Source organism: Poeciliopsis prolifica, unplaced genomic scaffold, assembly GCF_027474105.1.
Source record: "Poeciliopsis prolifica strain line A6 unplaced genomic scaffold, Auburn_PproV2 SCAFFOLD001, whole genome shotgun sequence".
Taxonomy (NCBI): Eukaryota; Metazoa; Chordata; class Actinopteri; order Cyprinodontiformes; family Poeciliidae; genus Poeciliopsis; species Poeciliopsis prolifica.
In genome coordinates this window covers 15,423,772-15,441,670 of record NW_026562376.1, presented here as the reverse complement: position 1 = coordinate 15,441,670, position 17,899 = coordinate 15,423,772, and the positions used below count along the sequence as shown (strand labels likewise).

Here is a 17,899-nt window from a genome sequence, read left to right as displayed (position 1 = left end):
ACTATAGTCTCTCTAAAAAGAAATCCAGTTTAAATGCACAAGCCAGATAATCTGCAGTCTTCACAATTTCTTCCTGTATGTCCCCATTTCTCCATACCATATGAAAATATCAGAGCAGCACATGCACTACTGCAGAATATTGAGATCATGGGAATTAACGATGTGTAATAAACAACACTCAGTGGTTCAGGAAAGCCGTGTCTGCTTTAATACAAAGGAAAGAAGCTTTGACTTCAAAAAAATACAAGACTGGTTTCGATTCTCTTCAGGCAAATCCGAGTCTTCTCATTTCCCTACGAAACAGTGTTCACTACTGCCTGAATTCAAATGGATCCCTTCTTTTACTTTGGCCTGCAACTACAGGGATCGCTTCTGACCCATCTGTCTTTCCTTTCGAATGGGGAAAAGTGAGATATAGGCCTTTCCGTTATTGATGTTTTATTAACATTACTTTGATGTAAGTGCCCACAGTGCCAAAATGACACCCTGTCCAGCAGTTCCAGAAAATTCATTACATCCACATATCCATGCTCGCCTCATTAAAAAAAAACGAGGTACAAGGCAGGGCAAAATTTCTCTCAAAATAGATATCATATAGATATATATATTTATATATACAGACATATATATATGTAGCAATCATATATACATATTCGTACATATAGTCTTATATAATGCAAAAAAACAAAATGTACACATTTTTTTTTTTTTTTTTTTTACAAAAATAGTAACAAAGACTGGAAAGTGTTTTTGCTTGCTCTCGAGCAAAAGTTGTGTTATTTGTTCGGCCTCTGCAAGGATTTCCCCACGGTTGTGGAGGTTGAAGTCGCCTCGCAGGGTTTTACGTCCATGTTTTGCTGGCACAGAAGTCACAAACGGAGAGAGATGCAGAAAAGTGTCGGGTGGAGCAACTACAGCAGAGGAAGTGATGTAGTTTGATGGAACACGATGAAGGGAAGTATACAGAAACCAAATCCCGTGACAAAAAAAAAACAAAACATACAAAAGATGGAAAATGTGTGGAGTGTCATAAAAAAGCACAAACAAATTTTGTGTTCTTTTATTACTAAATATAGTGCAACAATAAACATTGCGTTTCTTTCACCCTTTCACTTGTGTTTGAGGATGTCAACTTTTTTTTTTCCCGCCGTTTTGTGTTCTGAACACTTGCTGTAATTAAAAGGTGAAACCTTTGTTCTGTCATAGTCCCGCATCACACGGTTTGTCCTCCTTCAGGTTCAGAGACGTAAACATAACACAGACCCTGCTCAAAAGACAAAAAAAGAAAAGAAAAAGATAACAGAAAAAACAAACAAAACAAAAAAAAACGGGAACACAGAATAAAAACGGAACAAGTGTGTTTTTCGGGCAGAATGTAAATTCAGAAAGGCAGGACAGTTTTAATGATGACGACGACGACCCCTGCAGTCGGTTAGCCAAATCCTCCAGGAATAAAAACCCTAGCTGTGTGCGTCACAGCGCCCCCTCCTGGACAGCAGTGCTGTGTTCAAGAACAACTGTAGCCTTTGGACTGGTTGGGCCTTAGAAGGCCTGTTGGGCTGGATTGTAGTTGAACGTTGTCGGCACGTGAGGCCTCTCTTCCAGCTTGTCATATTCCAGATGAAATTCCTTAGAGATGCAGGAAACGTTTTAAGCTTCGTCGCTCTGAAGCACAACAATCACTGCATCTAAAACACACGGCCTCAACTCTTACCTTGGCTACTTTCCTCCAGTTAAGACAGTCGAAGAAGTAGTAGGTGCCTCTCTCATAGGTGTTGGTCTTGAGGGTGGGTTCCATGCCGGGCGCCCTTGTTATCCAAACTCGCTCCTCTTTGTGGTATCTCCAATCCCGGTTGAAGCTGGACAGCAAGCAAAGAAAAAATCGAGAACAAACAGTAAATCTCTACATTATGGACGACCCGAGCTCATCGAGTTATGTTTGGAGGTTTCTAGAGAAGAAATATTCTTCAATTTGTCACATTTGAGGACCTCTTGACAATTAAAGATGTCAAACGTTGTCTAAAAGCACTGATCAGTTTTGTATCTGATCTGTTTTTGTTTTTTTTTGTAAGGTCAAAATACTTGTGTGAAAACAGTTCAATGAAACAGGTTTTATTTTTATTCATTTCTAAATGAATAAGTGTTTGTATATCTCTGTGCTTCGTTTGACTTCAATTCAAACAGCTGACAGTGAAAACGTTTTAATTTCACTCAGTAAAAGCATCCACACTGAAGACTGCACATATCAGGGTAAACGGCTAGTGGTTGGTGCATTCACTGACAAGAAAAAGACCAGATTTTTGAGTTTTGGACCACCTGGTGAATGGTCATATCAAACTAAAGCTCATCGGGTTTTGGAGCATATTTACATGTTAGATATCAAAATGCTTGTGACTCACAGCTCCACAGCTGCCAGGATCTGAAGCAGGTCCCCTCCGTTCATGTAGTACAGGTAGAACAGCAGGTCTTCACCGTATCGAGCCAACTTAATTGCAGCTAACTACACACAGGACAATTTAAAACAAGTAGTTAGTTTTTTTCATAACCTCTAATTGAAAACAAAAGCATTATCCGGCGCTCCTAGTTACCTTGTCCCTTATATGGATGTTGGTTAAATACTCCGACGGAACATGGAAATCTAAAAAGATAAATCCAAATGCAAGTTATTTTATTTCAGTCAACACACAGATTCCACCAGAACACAAACTCATAAAAGTTTATATAAGTTTTATACAAAACTCAAATAAAAGAAATTGTATATATACATAAGTTTTGAATTGTTTCATGTGTTGAAAATTTACAACAAACTTTACTGTATTTCATTAGGAGTTTAGGTAACAGACCAATACCAAATAATACATAAATAAACATGTTCTTACTGACAAATGCATTTCCACTATCAGTGTGCCTTCCCCATACATACTCCTTAATGAAATCCAATGCAACTGCCTTGTTAACAAATAATCCATCTGTATAATTTAATCCCATTGTGTTCCTACAAGGGTGCGTTTCTCTCCCCTCTCTACATTAAATGGCTGCTTACATCAAGATGAAACCCATCAGATTTTTATCACCAACTGCACCTCAGCAGACCCATCTGTGAAACATTCGACTCCAGTCTGCAGATCAAACCACTGTTACTGGTCTGATCCAGGCACAAACTCGGCAACAAAAAGCTGATTCTGATTACCGTCTCGGTGTGGTGATGCTGCTCATAATTAACAAGAAGATTGATGGAGATAAATACAGGGCAGACCTGGAAGAACACATGCTAGACTGGCCCAGTCAAAGGCCAGACCTGAATGCACAAACGAATCTGTGGCAAGACTGAGCTTGAGCGATTCCAAAAAGGAAGAATCAGCACAAAATGTCAGCCTCAGTGAGGGCAAAGCCAATAGACATCACCTTAAAAGACTTGTAGAAGTATCAATTCACTGGGGATGAATACAAAGACATGCCAAAATTATTTCCTATTTACCTACAAATCTTTACTCAATCCATGTATCATGTTTATTCTTTACAGTAATGGACTACTTTGTGTTTGTTTATCTTATAGCTCCTAATAAAACACATTAAAGCTTGTGGTTGTCACTTGACCACATTTCTGTCAAAAAAGTCACTTCCTGTAGTTGAAAGTGTTTGTAGTTCAACTAATCAGAGGCGCAGTCTTACCGATGTCTTGCGGTCGACATGGTGCAGAAGCCCAGGGAGAGGCGAACTTTGGATACAAGTTTCTGTCAAAATAAAAACCCTCATGATTCCCACAGCTGACAAGGTTCTTGAAAGGACACAACTGAGGCAACAGTGAGTGAACAACAGTTTTTAAAGGTAAAACCATCTTACTCTGGTGAATTTAAGTTGAGTCCCAGTGTTGTGAGGTCACTTCCAAGCGCCAGATGCACCATCCCCGGATCGGTTTCTGCAGCCCGGATAAACGTCAGCAGGCCCACCATGCCGAATTGGTCCGTTACCATTCCTGAGGGAATGTTTGTCACCCGACCTGCAGCAGAGGAGCGACCCAGAGTCACCAAACCACAGGTCAGCAGTGAGCTGGTGATCTACAGAAAATACTTACTGTGAAACCAAAGCCACATTTTTACACTGTAATTTATGCACAAAGTAGACAGCAAACCAAATATATTTCTCCTCAAATATAACATTATAGTCTGTTTCATGTTCAATATTACACTGCTTTGCTCTAGTCTATCTAACAGTTATCAAACCCCAAATGCAGGGTAGCGAGCCCAGCTGCCTCACCCAAGTTGTGGGATTAAGAAGGGATGTCTCAGAGGAATTGGAGCGATACGATTGGCTGAGAAGTCTCACCATCGGGCAACACCTGGATCCCTTTCTTCTGGTTGTTGTTCTGTGCCGAGGTCGTCTTGTCTCCAGGGAACTTCGGACCATCTGTGCTGGATGTGCTCTTGCTTGTGGAGTTCAAGTTCTAAACGATTAAAATAAAGAAGCAAAATTGAGATTACACTTTTAACTCTGCAGTCGTCACAGAAGAAACAAATTGGAGAAGGAAAAAGTACCAGAGTGGCTGTAACTTACAGTTTTGCTGTCATCGTTGTTGAGTGTGGGGTCTTTGTAATTTGGCCCAGGCAGTGCAGGGAAGTCCTCGTTATGTATGGAGAAGTCTTGTGTCTGATCAGTCGATGGCTTTGTTACCATGCCAACTTCAACAGTTTTAAACAGCAGGGGGGGAAAAATCCCAGCAAAACAATAACATGAGCAATTATTCTTAGAGTTGAGACAACCTGCTCTAAAACAAACCCTATTAGTGGTTTTATGAAGCCAGTGGAGCGGCTGCCGATGCAACATTAGCTCTCCTCTAATGGCCTACCATAAGGAGCACGTCCAGCCAGCGGGTTCAGCACCGGTGTTGGATTTCCAGTCCCTTCTCTCCGACTCCGGTCTGCTAATGCGGGGAAGTCTGACAGATCCAGGCCCATTATATTATCACTCCCATCTGCATCGACAGGAAGAGAGTTCAATCGTAAAATTCCACATTTTTCCCAGACCTCTTTTATCAGCGGTTTATAACGAGCACAAAGCATTTACTTGCTTTCATCATCTGTACGTTCAACAAATAATAAAAAGAACACATTCTAATTTTATTTTAGGTTCCAACAGTTTTGTAAAGAGCTGCATTACTTTCAATCATCGTCTGTTTTCTGAAATATATTCTTTCAGTTCTCCCCCCATTCATTAATAGAATAAAATACATAAATAAGTGACACAAATGAACTTTTCTAATTCACTGAATGGTTGTGTATGCACATTTTTCTAAGCAATGGGAGATTTAGATTTTTAAAAATCACTGTCCTTCAACTAAGAAGGTCTTTGATAGCTAACAAATACTAAAACAATGTAACATGTTTTAAAGCAGAAAAAAATTATTCTGCTTTTATTTACACTTTTTTAATAGCGTGTCAAATGATTTATTATATTGTCAGTGATCAGTACAAAATCTATATTGGCATAACAGCAATCAGACTTTGTGATTGCATTTTGCATGTTTCCACTCGTATTTTAATGATTTCTAATTATGCAAGGTGAAATAATAAATTTGGGCTTAGCTAAGTAAAAATATTTGCATAAATATAACTACATGTTGACAAATATGTAGTCCTAAAAATCTACATATTTGTAGGTCATCCTCAAAATGTTTACATGTTATCAACTGGGCCCATCTAATTGGTTTAAACCAACATAAATCCATTTAGACTTCTAGTAGTTCTTAATCTGGGGGTTCTGGAGAACTCCTGGGAGGGATTGGGCCTGGCCTTTAACGCCAAAGAGAATATGAAAACGTTTTGTACATATTAAATCAAATACCACAATAAAATGATCAGAAAGAACAAAGAATCATTATCGCATTATATGCTAAAAGCAGATATTATGCCAAAGAAGTACAAAGGAGAAAAGTGGTTTTCAGTTTAGGAAGAAAAACAATTAGCAATCTTTTATATTTCTGCAGGCAAGCATGTCTGCTGATGCTAAAAACAACTGACCAACTTTATGTTTCCTATTTCCAAACAAGCTCAGCTATGCTATGCGTTAGTCTGCATCCAGGCGAGTGTTTTGGTAGTGACAGCATGAAGGCCATGACTTTAGATAACAGCTTGTCTGGCTTCTAAAGAAGATCCTCTACAACACCCATTGTTTTATCCAACGGTTTAGGATAAAATAATGATCTAAGATGGCGTAAAGCTGAAAAAAAATATTCCTCTGTTAAATCCTCAATTTTGGTTCTCTTCTGACAAACTGTAAACCCAAAAAGAACAAAAAGCTGGACAATAATGTAGAAGCTATGTTATGTCAGACCAAAGATAGCGGGAATTACAAACAGTGACAACAGGACCAGTGCACTAACTTTTCAACTTGTGTTACAACCGAATTTTATGGCCAAAAATACCCACTGAGTTATGAAAAGGTGCAACGGGTGAGATTTGGTCTTTAAGCTCTTGTGACCTTCAGGTCAAATCCACCAACCTGTGCCATTGAAGATGTTGCTTGATAATGAATTGTTCATCCCAAAAGCTTGATTGCGGTTCATACCAAATCCTGACATGCTGCAGATAAAAATAGCAGTTTGACAGTGTACAGCCGACCTCCACAAAGATCCATCCCATCCCATCGCACTAGAAAGACCTACCTGTTGATGGTGCAGGGCTGGCGCGCTGGCTGCTGTTTGGGCATACAGATGATGCTGGGTGAGCTGCGGTTCGGACTTCCCAGCCCTGAGCTGCCCATGCTGCTGGTCCTGCCGGTTAACCCAATGCCCTGACCAACCTGTGAGTGGTTCAGGATGTTTCTCGATATTGTTCCTCTACAGAGAAACGATCAGCAGATAAATGCATTTTCCCTTCAGGCCTTTGCCTACCATTTCAAATTTCATCCTCAGAAAACAGCACACACCTGCTTGGCGAGGAAGGGGTGTGTAGGGACATGGAGGGGACACCCGTTGTTGGGGTGATGTGACTTGCTAGCTGCGTCCCTTGTGTTAGATTTCGGTTTAACTGAGGCGTACTGTTTCCCATGTTCCTGACTGGGAAGCCGATTGCACCTGCAGGACAATAAATCAACAAAATGGCAGGAATAAAGATGAAACATTTGTAAACAAAAGAGAAAACTTTCCAGTTCACATCTTCTTAGTTATAAGCATTCAAAATGTCTTAGGATGGTGTGAAACTTCTGCCCTTCATCAAGAAAGATACAAGAACTCACTTTGTGGACCGTACAAACTCACACCGAGCTGCGACAACTGACTGGACGATGATGGCGAAGGAGAGGACAACATCTGGAAGACAAGAGGCATTAACAACACGGCAAACGTTACAAACAAGATACTTCTGCAGCATTAGGCAGTGTAAGGTACAAAACACTGACACAAAGGTCAAAACTTACATCTTTGTCCGACCTGTGGAACATGGACTGGTTGTAGTACATGTCATCAGCCAAGTCGTTGTCGACTCCGTCGCCGAAATCCGGAAAGGGTTTTCTAGAACCAAACATGCTTTTTTTGTTTTGGTCACCTGAGGAAAAAGACAACTTATATTAAAAATGATAATTAAGGAAACAGATCATTTAAAAAAAAGGGATGAAAAAAAAACAAAGGTAGCATTTGCTGAGATCTAATTATTTTTAATTTAATTTGTCTTTACATTCTTTAACACCAGAAACCCACTGAGTGAGATTTTTTTTTTCCAAATCTAATTAATATCTACAATAAATCTACACTTTTTTAAAAAATCTGATTTAGCTCTTACAAATATTGTAAGAGATCACCAAATAATTATGTGGTTGGAAGTCAAGTAACCATTTTTAAGCAGTTTTAAGTCTTTTGTAGACTAAGGATGGAGACAAATAGATCCAAGTCTCGACGACATTAAAAACCAGGGCTGAAACAAGATGCTGAGTGTGTCATATATTTTACCTTCGAGTGGCCATTTTGTTGCTGTTGGCAGGTGTATAGATTATTAATTTATCTGTTTTATGCAATGCATAATAGAGCTATTTACACCTAATATTTAATCACAGGAGGGCACTTTTTCCCACTACATTTACTTTAGTAAAAATGCACAAAACTGACTTCAGCGTTCACTGATAGATGCTGCCGAGTAACATTTCATGCTGTTTGAAGAGGCTCGGTTATTAAATTATTGAGCTAATTAAAATAGATTGGTTATCAGTGGAGATAAAAACAAAGAATAAACATCAAAGTAAAAATGTTGACCAAATTGCCTAACAGCGTTAAACTGGGGAATGAATTTCTGTCTGTAATTTTCACAATGTGCACAACTTGACCCACAGTCTGAGGGAATTACAGAACCGCTGATGGTGGTAAAGAACCACTGCTGCTCTTTGCTCCTCGTCTCGTTTCAAGACATTTTATCTAAATGAGAAATGACAAAAAGACTATTTTTCTTGTTCCATCCTATCCATGATGCCTTGTATTTTGTTTGTTATTGAGCTTTTCGACAACCACATCTTTTTTTTTAGGACAGTATAGCAAAAGCGGTTATTTTCTGAGCCGGACAACTACATGTGCAAATAAAAACTGCAAGATTTTCAGAATGTCTCAGAAATGATTCAAGAACAAGCAAAAACTTTAAAATAAGTCAGGTTCACTCTAAACAACTTGCTCAGCTGGTTGTATTACACTGCTGGTGTGCCCTGTTTATAACTTTACGAGCCATTTCCCATGTTGTATCTGCAACATAAAGAATCTAAAGCAGGGATGGTTGTTTTCTCTCAGACTATTAAAATGTTCAAGTTTGACCTTTTTTATTAGCTGCTATATATTTTTGGCTTTTCGTGTAAATAATTAGTACATTTTATCCTTTAATCTATTATAAATATCACATTTACCAACCATTTATGTACTTTGAATCACTTTTTTTTCTGACTTTACTTTAGCAATTACACACCAACATAAAGGATAAGGAGCCAACATAAAGGATAAGGACGTGCTTTGACACAAAAAGTGCCTTGTAATTATTTCACTTTCTGTTAGATGCAGAACTACCACCTCAAACAAATAATCTTATTTCAACATTGACTGCATCCTGTCCCTGTGGGAGTGTTATCCCTGTCTCCAAGGGTAAACAATTATATTCTGACAACATATTTTCCCAAACCCTGGTTACATCATTTGTGTAGTAAAGCAGTTGTGTTATAGCCCGTCTATAACATCACTCACCACCTGTCTGATTGAAAAGAAACTAATTGAAACCGAGGATCGGGAGTTATTAACTGTTCGTTTGGTGAGGATGTTTTAACATTTACTTGAACATGCTGATCACACACGAAGAGGAGTGTTTTAGAAGAGTGTTCAACTGAGTTATGAACTTCCATCAGTAATCTCAAAGTATGTGCTAGAGCAGAGTTTACCTTCCAAAGCAAGAACATGCTTGATGATAAGTGTCTAAATACACAATGTACATGATAGCCCCACTGGCTGTTAATTTCTGACTGTGTATCCATCATTAGAGCGTCTCAGTCACAGATTATCACTTAAACACAGCAGCAAAGCTAAGTTAACTGGCTAGCCAACACTATTGCTAAGTGGTTATCGTTAGCATGCTAAGTTGGCATATCGCTAGCTCACGAATGACCCAGTGCAAAAACCAAAGAAAGGTGACAACCGCTGAATTACAAAACACTACAACTGAGCGACCCAATGACAGGCAATGCCGAGCTGGACTCGGTCATATCTGCACTCACATATCCACATTCAGCGGCCAATTTCCTCGGCTAACTTAGCGCTCCGTTTGGAAGTAGCTGCAGCTGTAGCAGCAACATTCTGCTGGTGCTAAAGGTTAACGACCCGCTGAGTCTCGATAAGGAGGGGAGGCAAGCAGACACAAGGGGCCTACTGGACTATAATACCGGGACCGACCCCCATTTGACGGGGGATATAAGAAGGAAAAATCCGCTCACCGCATTAATTTCACTTCGCTTCGTTAGATCCAAGATGGCTGTGTGTAGCGCCAGCCGAAAGAGCCTTTACTCTCTGACCTCGCGACCTGCAGACCACTTCCGTACACAAAGCTGAACTCCTCTGTAAACACTGCACTTCCAAAACGAGTGAAATATTCGCCTCCTAATAAAAACGCAAAGATTTCTGAAACACGTGCCAGATGGCATTGATGCACATTTTCCTGGGAACATTATTTTGTAATATCAGTATGAAGAAGTTGCTCCTCAGACTTGATAATGCAGCAGAATCAATGAGGCCATTTCAGAATACTTGATTATAAATAAAAAAATTTCCATAATGAATCCCACTGAAGTAAATAAATGGATAATTTATTTTTATTTTAACGTCACTTAAATTTTAAGGAACATTTTACACGATTATCGCTGGTATAACTTTAACTTTATTCTCAGCTCATCAGCAAATCATATTAAAATGTATCAAACATTGGGAGAAAATTTTTTAAAAAGCATCAATTCAATTTTTACCTATGAGCTAATCGGTTTAAAAACCATTGGTTTTTGTTATAGATTTTTAAGGGTTTTATTGGCTCAAGTGGGCATTATTTGATAGTAAATTGACAGGAAAGTGGATAGGGAGAAAGGGGAAAGGACATGTGGCAAAGGTCATCAGGCCAGGATTTGAACTTGTGATGGCTGCGTCGAGGACTAAGGCCTCCTTATTTGGGTTGTGCTTAACCCCTACTGTGTGTACAAGCACTAGCTTTCTTATAAGATTCGATGAACCTAGCCAGGTTTGCTCAGTATGATGAACAAACCTGTGAACTGTTCATCCCTAAATGGCTTCAGCATGTCCCTCTGGCTACAGAGCTACCTGGTAGTAAAACCTTATAAACTGTACTTTTGTGGCTATAAGCCATCAGAAGTCGACTGAATATTCTCTGCTGCAAGGACTTGATCAGCAACGAGACAAGCATGCATTAATTTCAACACACATTTCTTACCTCAATGTTCGTTTTTATATATAACTTCATCCGCATTGTCTTTAAAAATGACCTTGAAGCATTTCACAATCTTAGCAATGGCTTTGAGCCTTGAAATTTATATTTGATGTGTGAACATTTTTAACTTGTGTTTCCTCCCCGTTGTAAGACATCAACAAATTGTGTGTTATTCCTATCTGAGTTGTACTGCTTTCATTCCGCCTAGCTGGAGGCAGGGAAGCTCTAAAAACAGTCTGTGACTGAGTGAAAGCAGATGAGGGTCAAGTGCTAGCCCTTCTGATAAGGAAAATGAAATTCCTTTCCATTTTATTGTGTTGGAAAATAGCCCCAATGAAAGTATGCAAGATAGCATGGGGCAGATCACACCTCAGGCAGACAGAGATTGACATGCATGAAAACAAGAAGAAGTATTTGACTTCTCTGGGAAAAGAAACAAGAAACTACTGTCCCCTTTGAACTAAATATATACCTAAGCAGAAAATTAAATCAGTCATTATCTTGTTGAAGTAGGAATGCTCAATGTGTGACTGCCAAACTCAGAAAATCCAATAGACGTCTGCGCAACTTGTGACAACTTCAGTTTTTGTGCTCAAGGAAACATTTTTGGAAACTTAAATATTTAGCTCAATTACAGTAAACCTCTAATTCGAACTCAGCATAAGCTGTATCTGGATGCATTAGGGCAGCGTGTGAATAACTGTAATTTCTTCTGCTCTTTCGAGCCACAAGGCCCCTCCCCATCTCTCACTCCCACTTCTGTCATCTTGCAGAAGAAGTGGGGAAAGTCATTAGGCACAGAAAGGGGAGGAGAGAGCAAGTGGTTGCTATAGCCATGAAAGTCAGAGAAGAGCTCCACGCCACAGAGAGCTGGTGAGAGGACACCACCAGGGAGTATCTGCATAGGGAGGACAATACATTTCCAGCTTATTAAGCTGAATAAACAAATGGCTGACTGTTGGAGATGCTAGGTGTCATGAATGAGGGCTGAAAGACTTTGGAAAGTAGGTCTATGATGGCTTTTTTTATTGATCTCAATGTGCCTGCTGATTTCTGCTGATGAAAAAATTGAAGCAAATGTCTCTTTTTTTATGTTCATGTGATGTTGCATTGTTCCAAAGAATCAAAAACTGATCCCTTCTTTATTTGTTTGTATAAAAGGATCAATAAATCCGGATGGGCATCGGTGGAGCTTTGATGAGATTAACTTAAAGATGACAACAACCATCTGGAGCACAGGCATCATTTCTCATCGACACAAAGTTTTGAGGAAAAACTGAGAACGATGGGCAATGCGTTGCGAGGAGTAATCGCCTTCATTCCCTCTGAACGCTGCCAGCGCTACTTGGTGGGAGACCTGAAGGAGATGCCGCTGGACCGAACCCTGGATCTGAGCGGCCATCAGCTGCGGAGGCTTCCTGTCACCGTCTGCGTCTTTGATGAGTTGGTGAAGCTTTACCTGAGTGACAACAACCTCAGCACCCTGCCTGACGAACTGCAAGGCCTGAGGAATCTGCAGCTTCTTGCGCTGGACTTTAACTGCTTTGAGGAGCTCCCTGCAGCCATTTGTAGATTGCACCAACTCACTATCCTCTACCTGGGCAACAACAGGCTGCATCGCCTTCCCAGAGAACTAAGAGAGCTCAAGGAACTTAACACTCTGTGGTTGGAGACTAACTGCTTCACCGATTTTCCCAAGGTAGTTTGTGAACTTACAAATCTCAAGACGCTGCACTTTGGTTACAATCAAATACGCAGCTTGCCAAAAGACCTGAGGCGACTGGAGGAACTAAAAAGTATCTGGCTTGCTGGGAACATCCTGACAGAGTTCCCTCCAGAGTTGCTTGAAATGCACTCCCTGGCTGTTGTCGATGTGGATAGGAATAAAATACGACAATTTCCGAACCTGTCTCACATGCAGGGTCTGAAACTTGTCATTTATGACCACAACCCCTGTGTTAATGCCCCTACAGTGGGAGAGGGCGTCAGAAGGGTGGGCCGCTGGGCTGACAATTCAGATGACGAACAGCAAGGTGAGGGGGCCAAAACACAGAGTGAGGACACAACTGAGATAGTAGAGGTTTCCTCAGAGGAGAAGCAAAAACAATTTAAGGCGTGAAAACCAGGCAACTTAAGTAGCGGTGTGTCGTGAGAAGCATGCTTCTGCTGCTTGGCCAATATGTAGTGAGGGCGATTGCCTCAGAATAGTCCTAAATGTTACCTGCAAGATAATTAATCACAACTTTGGAAGTGGAAAAGTTTTGCGTGCCTTAAAATATTAGGATCAATGGAGAAACACACACTCACTGCCTGGTTTATTGGTAACTACTTCTGTCTTCAGAGCTGCCTTAATTCTTCCTTTCATATATTTAACAATGTGTCTGAAACATTCCTCAAAGATGTTGGTCAATGTTGACATGACATGCATCATGAAGTAAATTCCTCACTCTACACATCTGAAATGTACTCTTGTGGATCCAGATCTGGAAGACATTGAAGTACAAGGGACTTGTTGCATCATGAAAGAAATGTGTTGAGATGCTTTGAGTATTTTGACATGGTGCAACATCAAAATTATCTAAGTCTTTTTTTTCTTTTTTTTTTTTTTTTTTTTTGTTTTTTGCCAAAAGGAATTTTGAAAAAAAAAATCAACACCTCTTTTTTCCAAAAGCTTTTTAAAGCAAAAACAAACAAACAAGCAAAAAACATAGGACGCTGGCGATTACCTTTCTGAGCTTCAGCAAGTTGTCTTCACCAAATTTAATTTGGTTAATTGTGTTAACAAGCAATTAAAACTATGTATCTAATAAAGTGGCTGGTGAGTACACATTGTTAATAATTCCAACAAATTAAATGATTTTAGTGAGGAGGTTTGACTTCTTTTATTTCAAAGTGGAAGACAGTATTTCAAATTGTTTTAACGGTACTTATAACTGCAAGTTTGTAGTTTTTCTTGCAACATTGTCTGTGTTTGCAGGGCAGCAATACATCTTTTTCTATTAATCTAACTATGCATGTTGCTGTGCCATCTACTAGCTGAAAATCCAATCAGAGTAATATTATCTCAACTTGTTTTGTGAAGGGGTTTAACTCAAAGATAGGAAGCAAATAAAAATGAGTTTTGGTTCTAAAATAACTTCTGTACCTGCTGAGACTAAAAAAAGTACAAGTGATGGATAGTCTGAATCTTAGACTGCACTCATTATCCAGGCGAATGCATAATTCATTTGATAAATTAGGACTGTGGTTTGGAATAAAGGCCACTAATGGGGCTTAATATCATCACCCAAAGCTTTGGGTTTTGAAAAGCCAATAAATACATGTTTGTATTTCCTCAGAGTGCCAGGAAATGTTGTCTAAGTGGAAATAAATGCCCCTCTGCACAATAGGATTTAATGTGTTTCAGACTTGCCTTTAATGAAGCACACAAAAAGACATTAAAAGGGCTACAAATCCTTCCTTAATCCAGGAACATAACCATCTAAATTTTAGGACTTCTGTAATTCAACTGTTTTTCTCAATTATGTACAAACTTGCAAAATATTTTCTTCTTTCGGCATGCGTTTTATTTGCAAACAAGATTTTAGCATGTGGCTGTATCATTGCTGAAGGAAATAAAATACACATTCTTTGCACTATTATGGTGTAGTTATATTGCTATCAAGACCGACAGGCTGTTTGAAATGATTATTTTTCAACTTGATTCATATTTGCAAACTCTTTATCTCTATGTAAATAAAAAAATGTCAACTTTATCTTTATCTCTATCTATCTATCTATCTATCTATCTATCTATCTATCTATCTATCTATCTATCTATCTATCTATCTATCTATCTATCTATCTATCTATATATCTATATATATATATATATATATATATATATATATATATATATATATAGATATATATAAATGAAGCCTAAAAGAAAAATGTAAAATAAACAAAGAGACGGTTAATCTTTACACAAAGATGAGGTCACAGGCATATCTGTATTTATTTTATTTGTTCAAACACATTAATAACATCCGATCACATTTGGAAAGATCCAACATATCTGCAAATATCTTTGGTACAAAATCTTACTTCCAAAACCACAACTCAGAGTAACCATAAGGATGAAACCCAAAGTTTCCCTGACTAACAGGATAAATACTTGAAGGCTTAGCCAGGCAATCCCTGCATCGCATTCAGCAAGTGCATCAACTTCAAAACTGTAACTTCACTTTTCCCTTTTGTACTACGGTCTAATATTAAATATGCACATAACAATAAACACACAATAAACAAACATGATTTAAAATGGTCTGAGAGTGTTGGTGATAAAAACCAAGTGGCACTTTTGCAAAGACATGCAACAGGAATGAAGACCAGCAGCAGCTAAAGCTTCATTCAACTCACCAATTACACTGAGACAGAACTCTGCTTTGTTTTGCAAAACAGAAAAAGTCCCAATTGCTCCCCTCACGCTGGACCAAACCTTTTACAGAAAGTTGGTAACAAGAAAGACGCTTTTTGTTGAGTAAAGTTTCCAAAGCAAAGCTTTGAAAAAGCTCCTGCAAGCAAAAAAAATAAATAAATAAAAATCACATGCACCGAATCATTTTGTCTCAGCCGCATGCCAACAACATTAAACAAAATCTGATTTCTAAAAGCATTTTCAGTTGAACTAAAAAGGAATATTGTGATTTCAGAAAATACAAAGATGAACTAATTGGTCAAAGATTGGAAAAAAGGAAGATTTTTATTGATAACTAGCAGATGAAATACAAAAACTACTAGTTTTCTTTGCTATTACTAAACGCGTCAAGATTTCTATCATTTTAGTCAATATATGCAGCAACTTGCGAGCTTATGCTTTCCACTTCTTTGTGTTTTGTAAAGACATCAGATTAAGATTAAACATTCTTTCATGCACAAGTCTGACTAATTGTGTAATTTCAAGGTACTACCTCTACCAGGGAAACTACAGCACACATTTTTCTCTTCTACGCATTATAATACTTAGAAAACCAAGTTGGTCAAATTCTGAATTGAGCGTTGCAGACTTCAAAGGAAACAGAAATCAGAGTCGGGCAGGAAAAGCCAGATCAGTGCACCTCTGGACAACACTTTATCCAGAGATAAAAAGCAAGCAGGTTTAGTCACTTAAAAGGGAGTGTTGGACAACCAGCCGACATGCCAGGAATGTAACGCCTCCTGAACAGGGCACCTCAAATAACACAAATATGTAAACTGTACCAGTGTTGCAACAAAAAACAAAGACGTAAACAAAGTGAAACAGACGCAAGACCATATAAGATGCAACGCCAACCAAAGCAAGGCGAGTCAAATAGTTTAACTTAATTTTATCTGACTGAAGGTTTGCTTTTGTCTACATCTACATTTCTGCATTCAAAGTGCTAAAGAGGATATGCAACATTACAGTTATTTTATGGTTTAGAGACTCATCCAAGGTCCAGGTCTGTGGCGAACGGCTGTCTCCCCAGTCTGAGACTGGAGGCTGCCATTCAAGTCGTTTGACCCATCGGTTTCCACAGGTCCCTCGGAATCACGAGACTCTTCTTGCTGTGTTTGAGTAGCTTCAGCCCCAGAGACTTCTGGGACTACAGAGGGCCTCTCTGGGGAAGACTCTGATACGACGCCATTTCCCTGGAAATCACACGCCCCACTTATCGAGCCAATCACGGTAGGAGTGTTAAGCTCTTTCTGGGAGTTTTCCCTTTCCATGCGCTTCCGAGCTTCCTCCCTCCGCCTCTGGATCCGGGTGTTGTCTCCCATCATGACCCTGACTCTGACCTGGTCTGGAGGCCAGAGACCGCCCCACATGAACTGCAGGTATCCAAACAGCGCAATGACGCTGAGGAAGGCAAAGTTGGTGGCCACTCCGATCACTGCCGATGTCAGGGGGAAGTTATACAAAAGGTACCGTATACCAGTGAAGTAGGCGTGGATGCGGAGCTGCGCTGAGTAGATCTGAACCTGTCTGGAGTGGATCTCAATGACTGCACCCACAGTGGGTTGATAGGCATTTGTCTTGTAATCCGGGTAGAGCTCCACTTCTATGAGCTGCTTCTGCTCGGCCATCCCAGTCAGGAGGAGAGGAGAGAAGAATAAAGTGCTCAGGGTTTGCAGGAGGCTGGAGCGGTAATGCAGCATCGTTGATCGTCCCACTGACGAGACAGTAGTCCCGCCTTTGGTGTAACAGGACATCTTGATCATGAACATCCCCAGCTGTTGGTTCACTGGAGACTCCGGCATCTCCAACTCAATAGACACCCTGTAAGGCTGGCCATTGGCCATCACCTGGCCCTTGTCATTCTTCATGAAGGATATGTTGGCTGTGGGGAAGGAGCACAGACCCGACTCTGCAGCATCACAATCAGTGGTGTAGTAGAAGTGCACAGGGGTGGAGAAGCTCACAGTGGGCATGTAGGAGTAGTAGAAGCTCCCGTAGAGAAATATGGACACCCACAGCAGCAGACACAGGGTGCAGAAGAGGATGGCGGCCTGAAATAGCGTCCTTCGGGCTTTGTGGAAAGTCACAGCTGCCACATCCTGGAGCCAGTGCAGAAGGGGCCCCATCGCTCCCCCCATCGCGTCTGATGGGGAGCTCTTGGTTTGCACTGCCGATGCTCTTCGGAGCCCCGCGGGTTGCTGCCTCTGTGGTGGATCGCTATGTTCTTGCATTAGTCGGTGGCTCCGATCCGAAACTGTAAAATCGCGTACCTTGACATCCCATGCCGACTTTGTCTAACGAGCTTCATCCTCAGAGTCCGACTGCTAACAATCTGTACACGTCGATGATGCACATGGCGACAGGAGACACCAGTTTGTCGTCGAACACGGTCATATTTGGATGCATTTCCAAAGCGGACGCTTTCCACTGCTGTTAGCCGCACTAGCTACGTAGCTTCCGATGCAGTCATACGAAAGTGACTCCGCGACCCGGA

The 17,899-nt window shown here is 40.1% G+C and overlaps 3 protein-coding genes across 3 annotated transcripts; 1 reads left to right on the top strand and 2 right to left on the bottom strand.

Annotated features, from left to right (window-relative positions):
* Nucleotides 1-185: 185 nt before the first annotated feature.
* Nucleotides 186-10,018, bottom strand: cnot2 (CCR4-NOT transcription complex, subunit 2). Its single transcript, XM_055029192.1, has 15 exons — nt 9,949-10,018; nt 7,414-7,541; nt 7,234-7,306; nt 6,925-7,072; nt 6,662-6,835; nt 6,499-6,578; nt 4,847-4,972; nt 4,555-4,679; nt 4,327-4,444; nt 3,844-4,000; nt 3,673-3,734; nt 2,589-2,638; nt 2,400-2,500; nt 1,715-1,859; nt 186-1,629 (listed from the first exon to the last, which is right to left on the bottom strand). Exons 2-15 carry the CDS (start codon nt 7,519-7,521, stop codon nt 1,543-1,545), a joined length of 1,554 nt encoding a protein of 517 aa, XP_054885167.1. The 5' UTR covers nt 7,522-7,541; nt 9,949-10,018; the 3' UTR covers nt 186-1,542.
* A 1,754-nt stretch (nt 10,019-11,772) lies between these two features.
* Nucleotides 11,773-13,541, top strand: lrrc10 (leucine rich repeat containing 10). The gene is made up of 2 exons (XM_055036321.1): nt 11,773-11,950; nt 12,108-13,541. The coding sequence occupies exon 2, from the start codon at nt 12,232-12,234 to the stop codon at nt 13,063-13,065; it is 834 nt and encodes a 277-aa protein (XP_054892296.1). The 5' UTR covers nt 11,773-11,950; nt 12,108-12,231; the 3' UTR covers nt 13,066-13,541.
* A 1,392-nt stretch (nt 13,542-14,933) lies between these two features.
* bscl2 (BSCL2 lipid droplet biogenesis associated, seipin) lies at nt 14,934-17,880 on the bottom strand. Its single transcript, XM_055038813.1, has one exon. It carries the CDS (start codon nt 17,634-17,636, stop codon nt 16,386-16,388), a length of 1,251 nt encoding a protein of 416 aa, XP_054894788.1. The 5' UTR covers nt 17,637-17,880; the 3' UTR covers nt 14,934-16,385.
* Nucleotides 17,881-17,899: the final 19 nt, after the last annotated feature.

Excerpts from the sequence above, each read along its gene's own strand:
- cnot2 (XM_055029192.1), bottom strand. The coding sequence starts at position 7,521 with ATGTTTGGTTCTAGAAAACCCTTTCCGGATTTCGGCGACGGAGTCGAC. Across the intron at positions 4,680-4,846 it reads GGCTGGACGTGCTCCTTATG|TTGGCATGGTAACAAAGCCA; the intron begins GTAGGCCATTAG and ends AAACTGTTGAAG. Across the intron at positions 2,501-2,588 it reads ACATCCATATAAGGGACAAG|TTAGCTGCAATTAAGTTGGC; the intron begins GTAACTAGGAGC and ends TCCTGTGTGTAG.
- lrrc10 (XM_055036321.1), top strand. The coding sequence starts at position 12,232 with ATGGGCAATGCGTTGCGAGGAGTAATCGCCTTCATTCCCTCTGAACGC.
- bscl2 (XM_055038813.1), bottom strand. The coding sequence starts at position 17,636 with ATGCAAGAACATAGCGATCCACCACAGAGGCAGCAACCCGCGGGGCTC.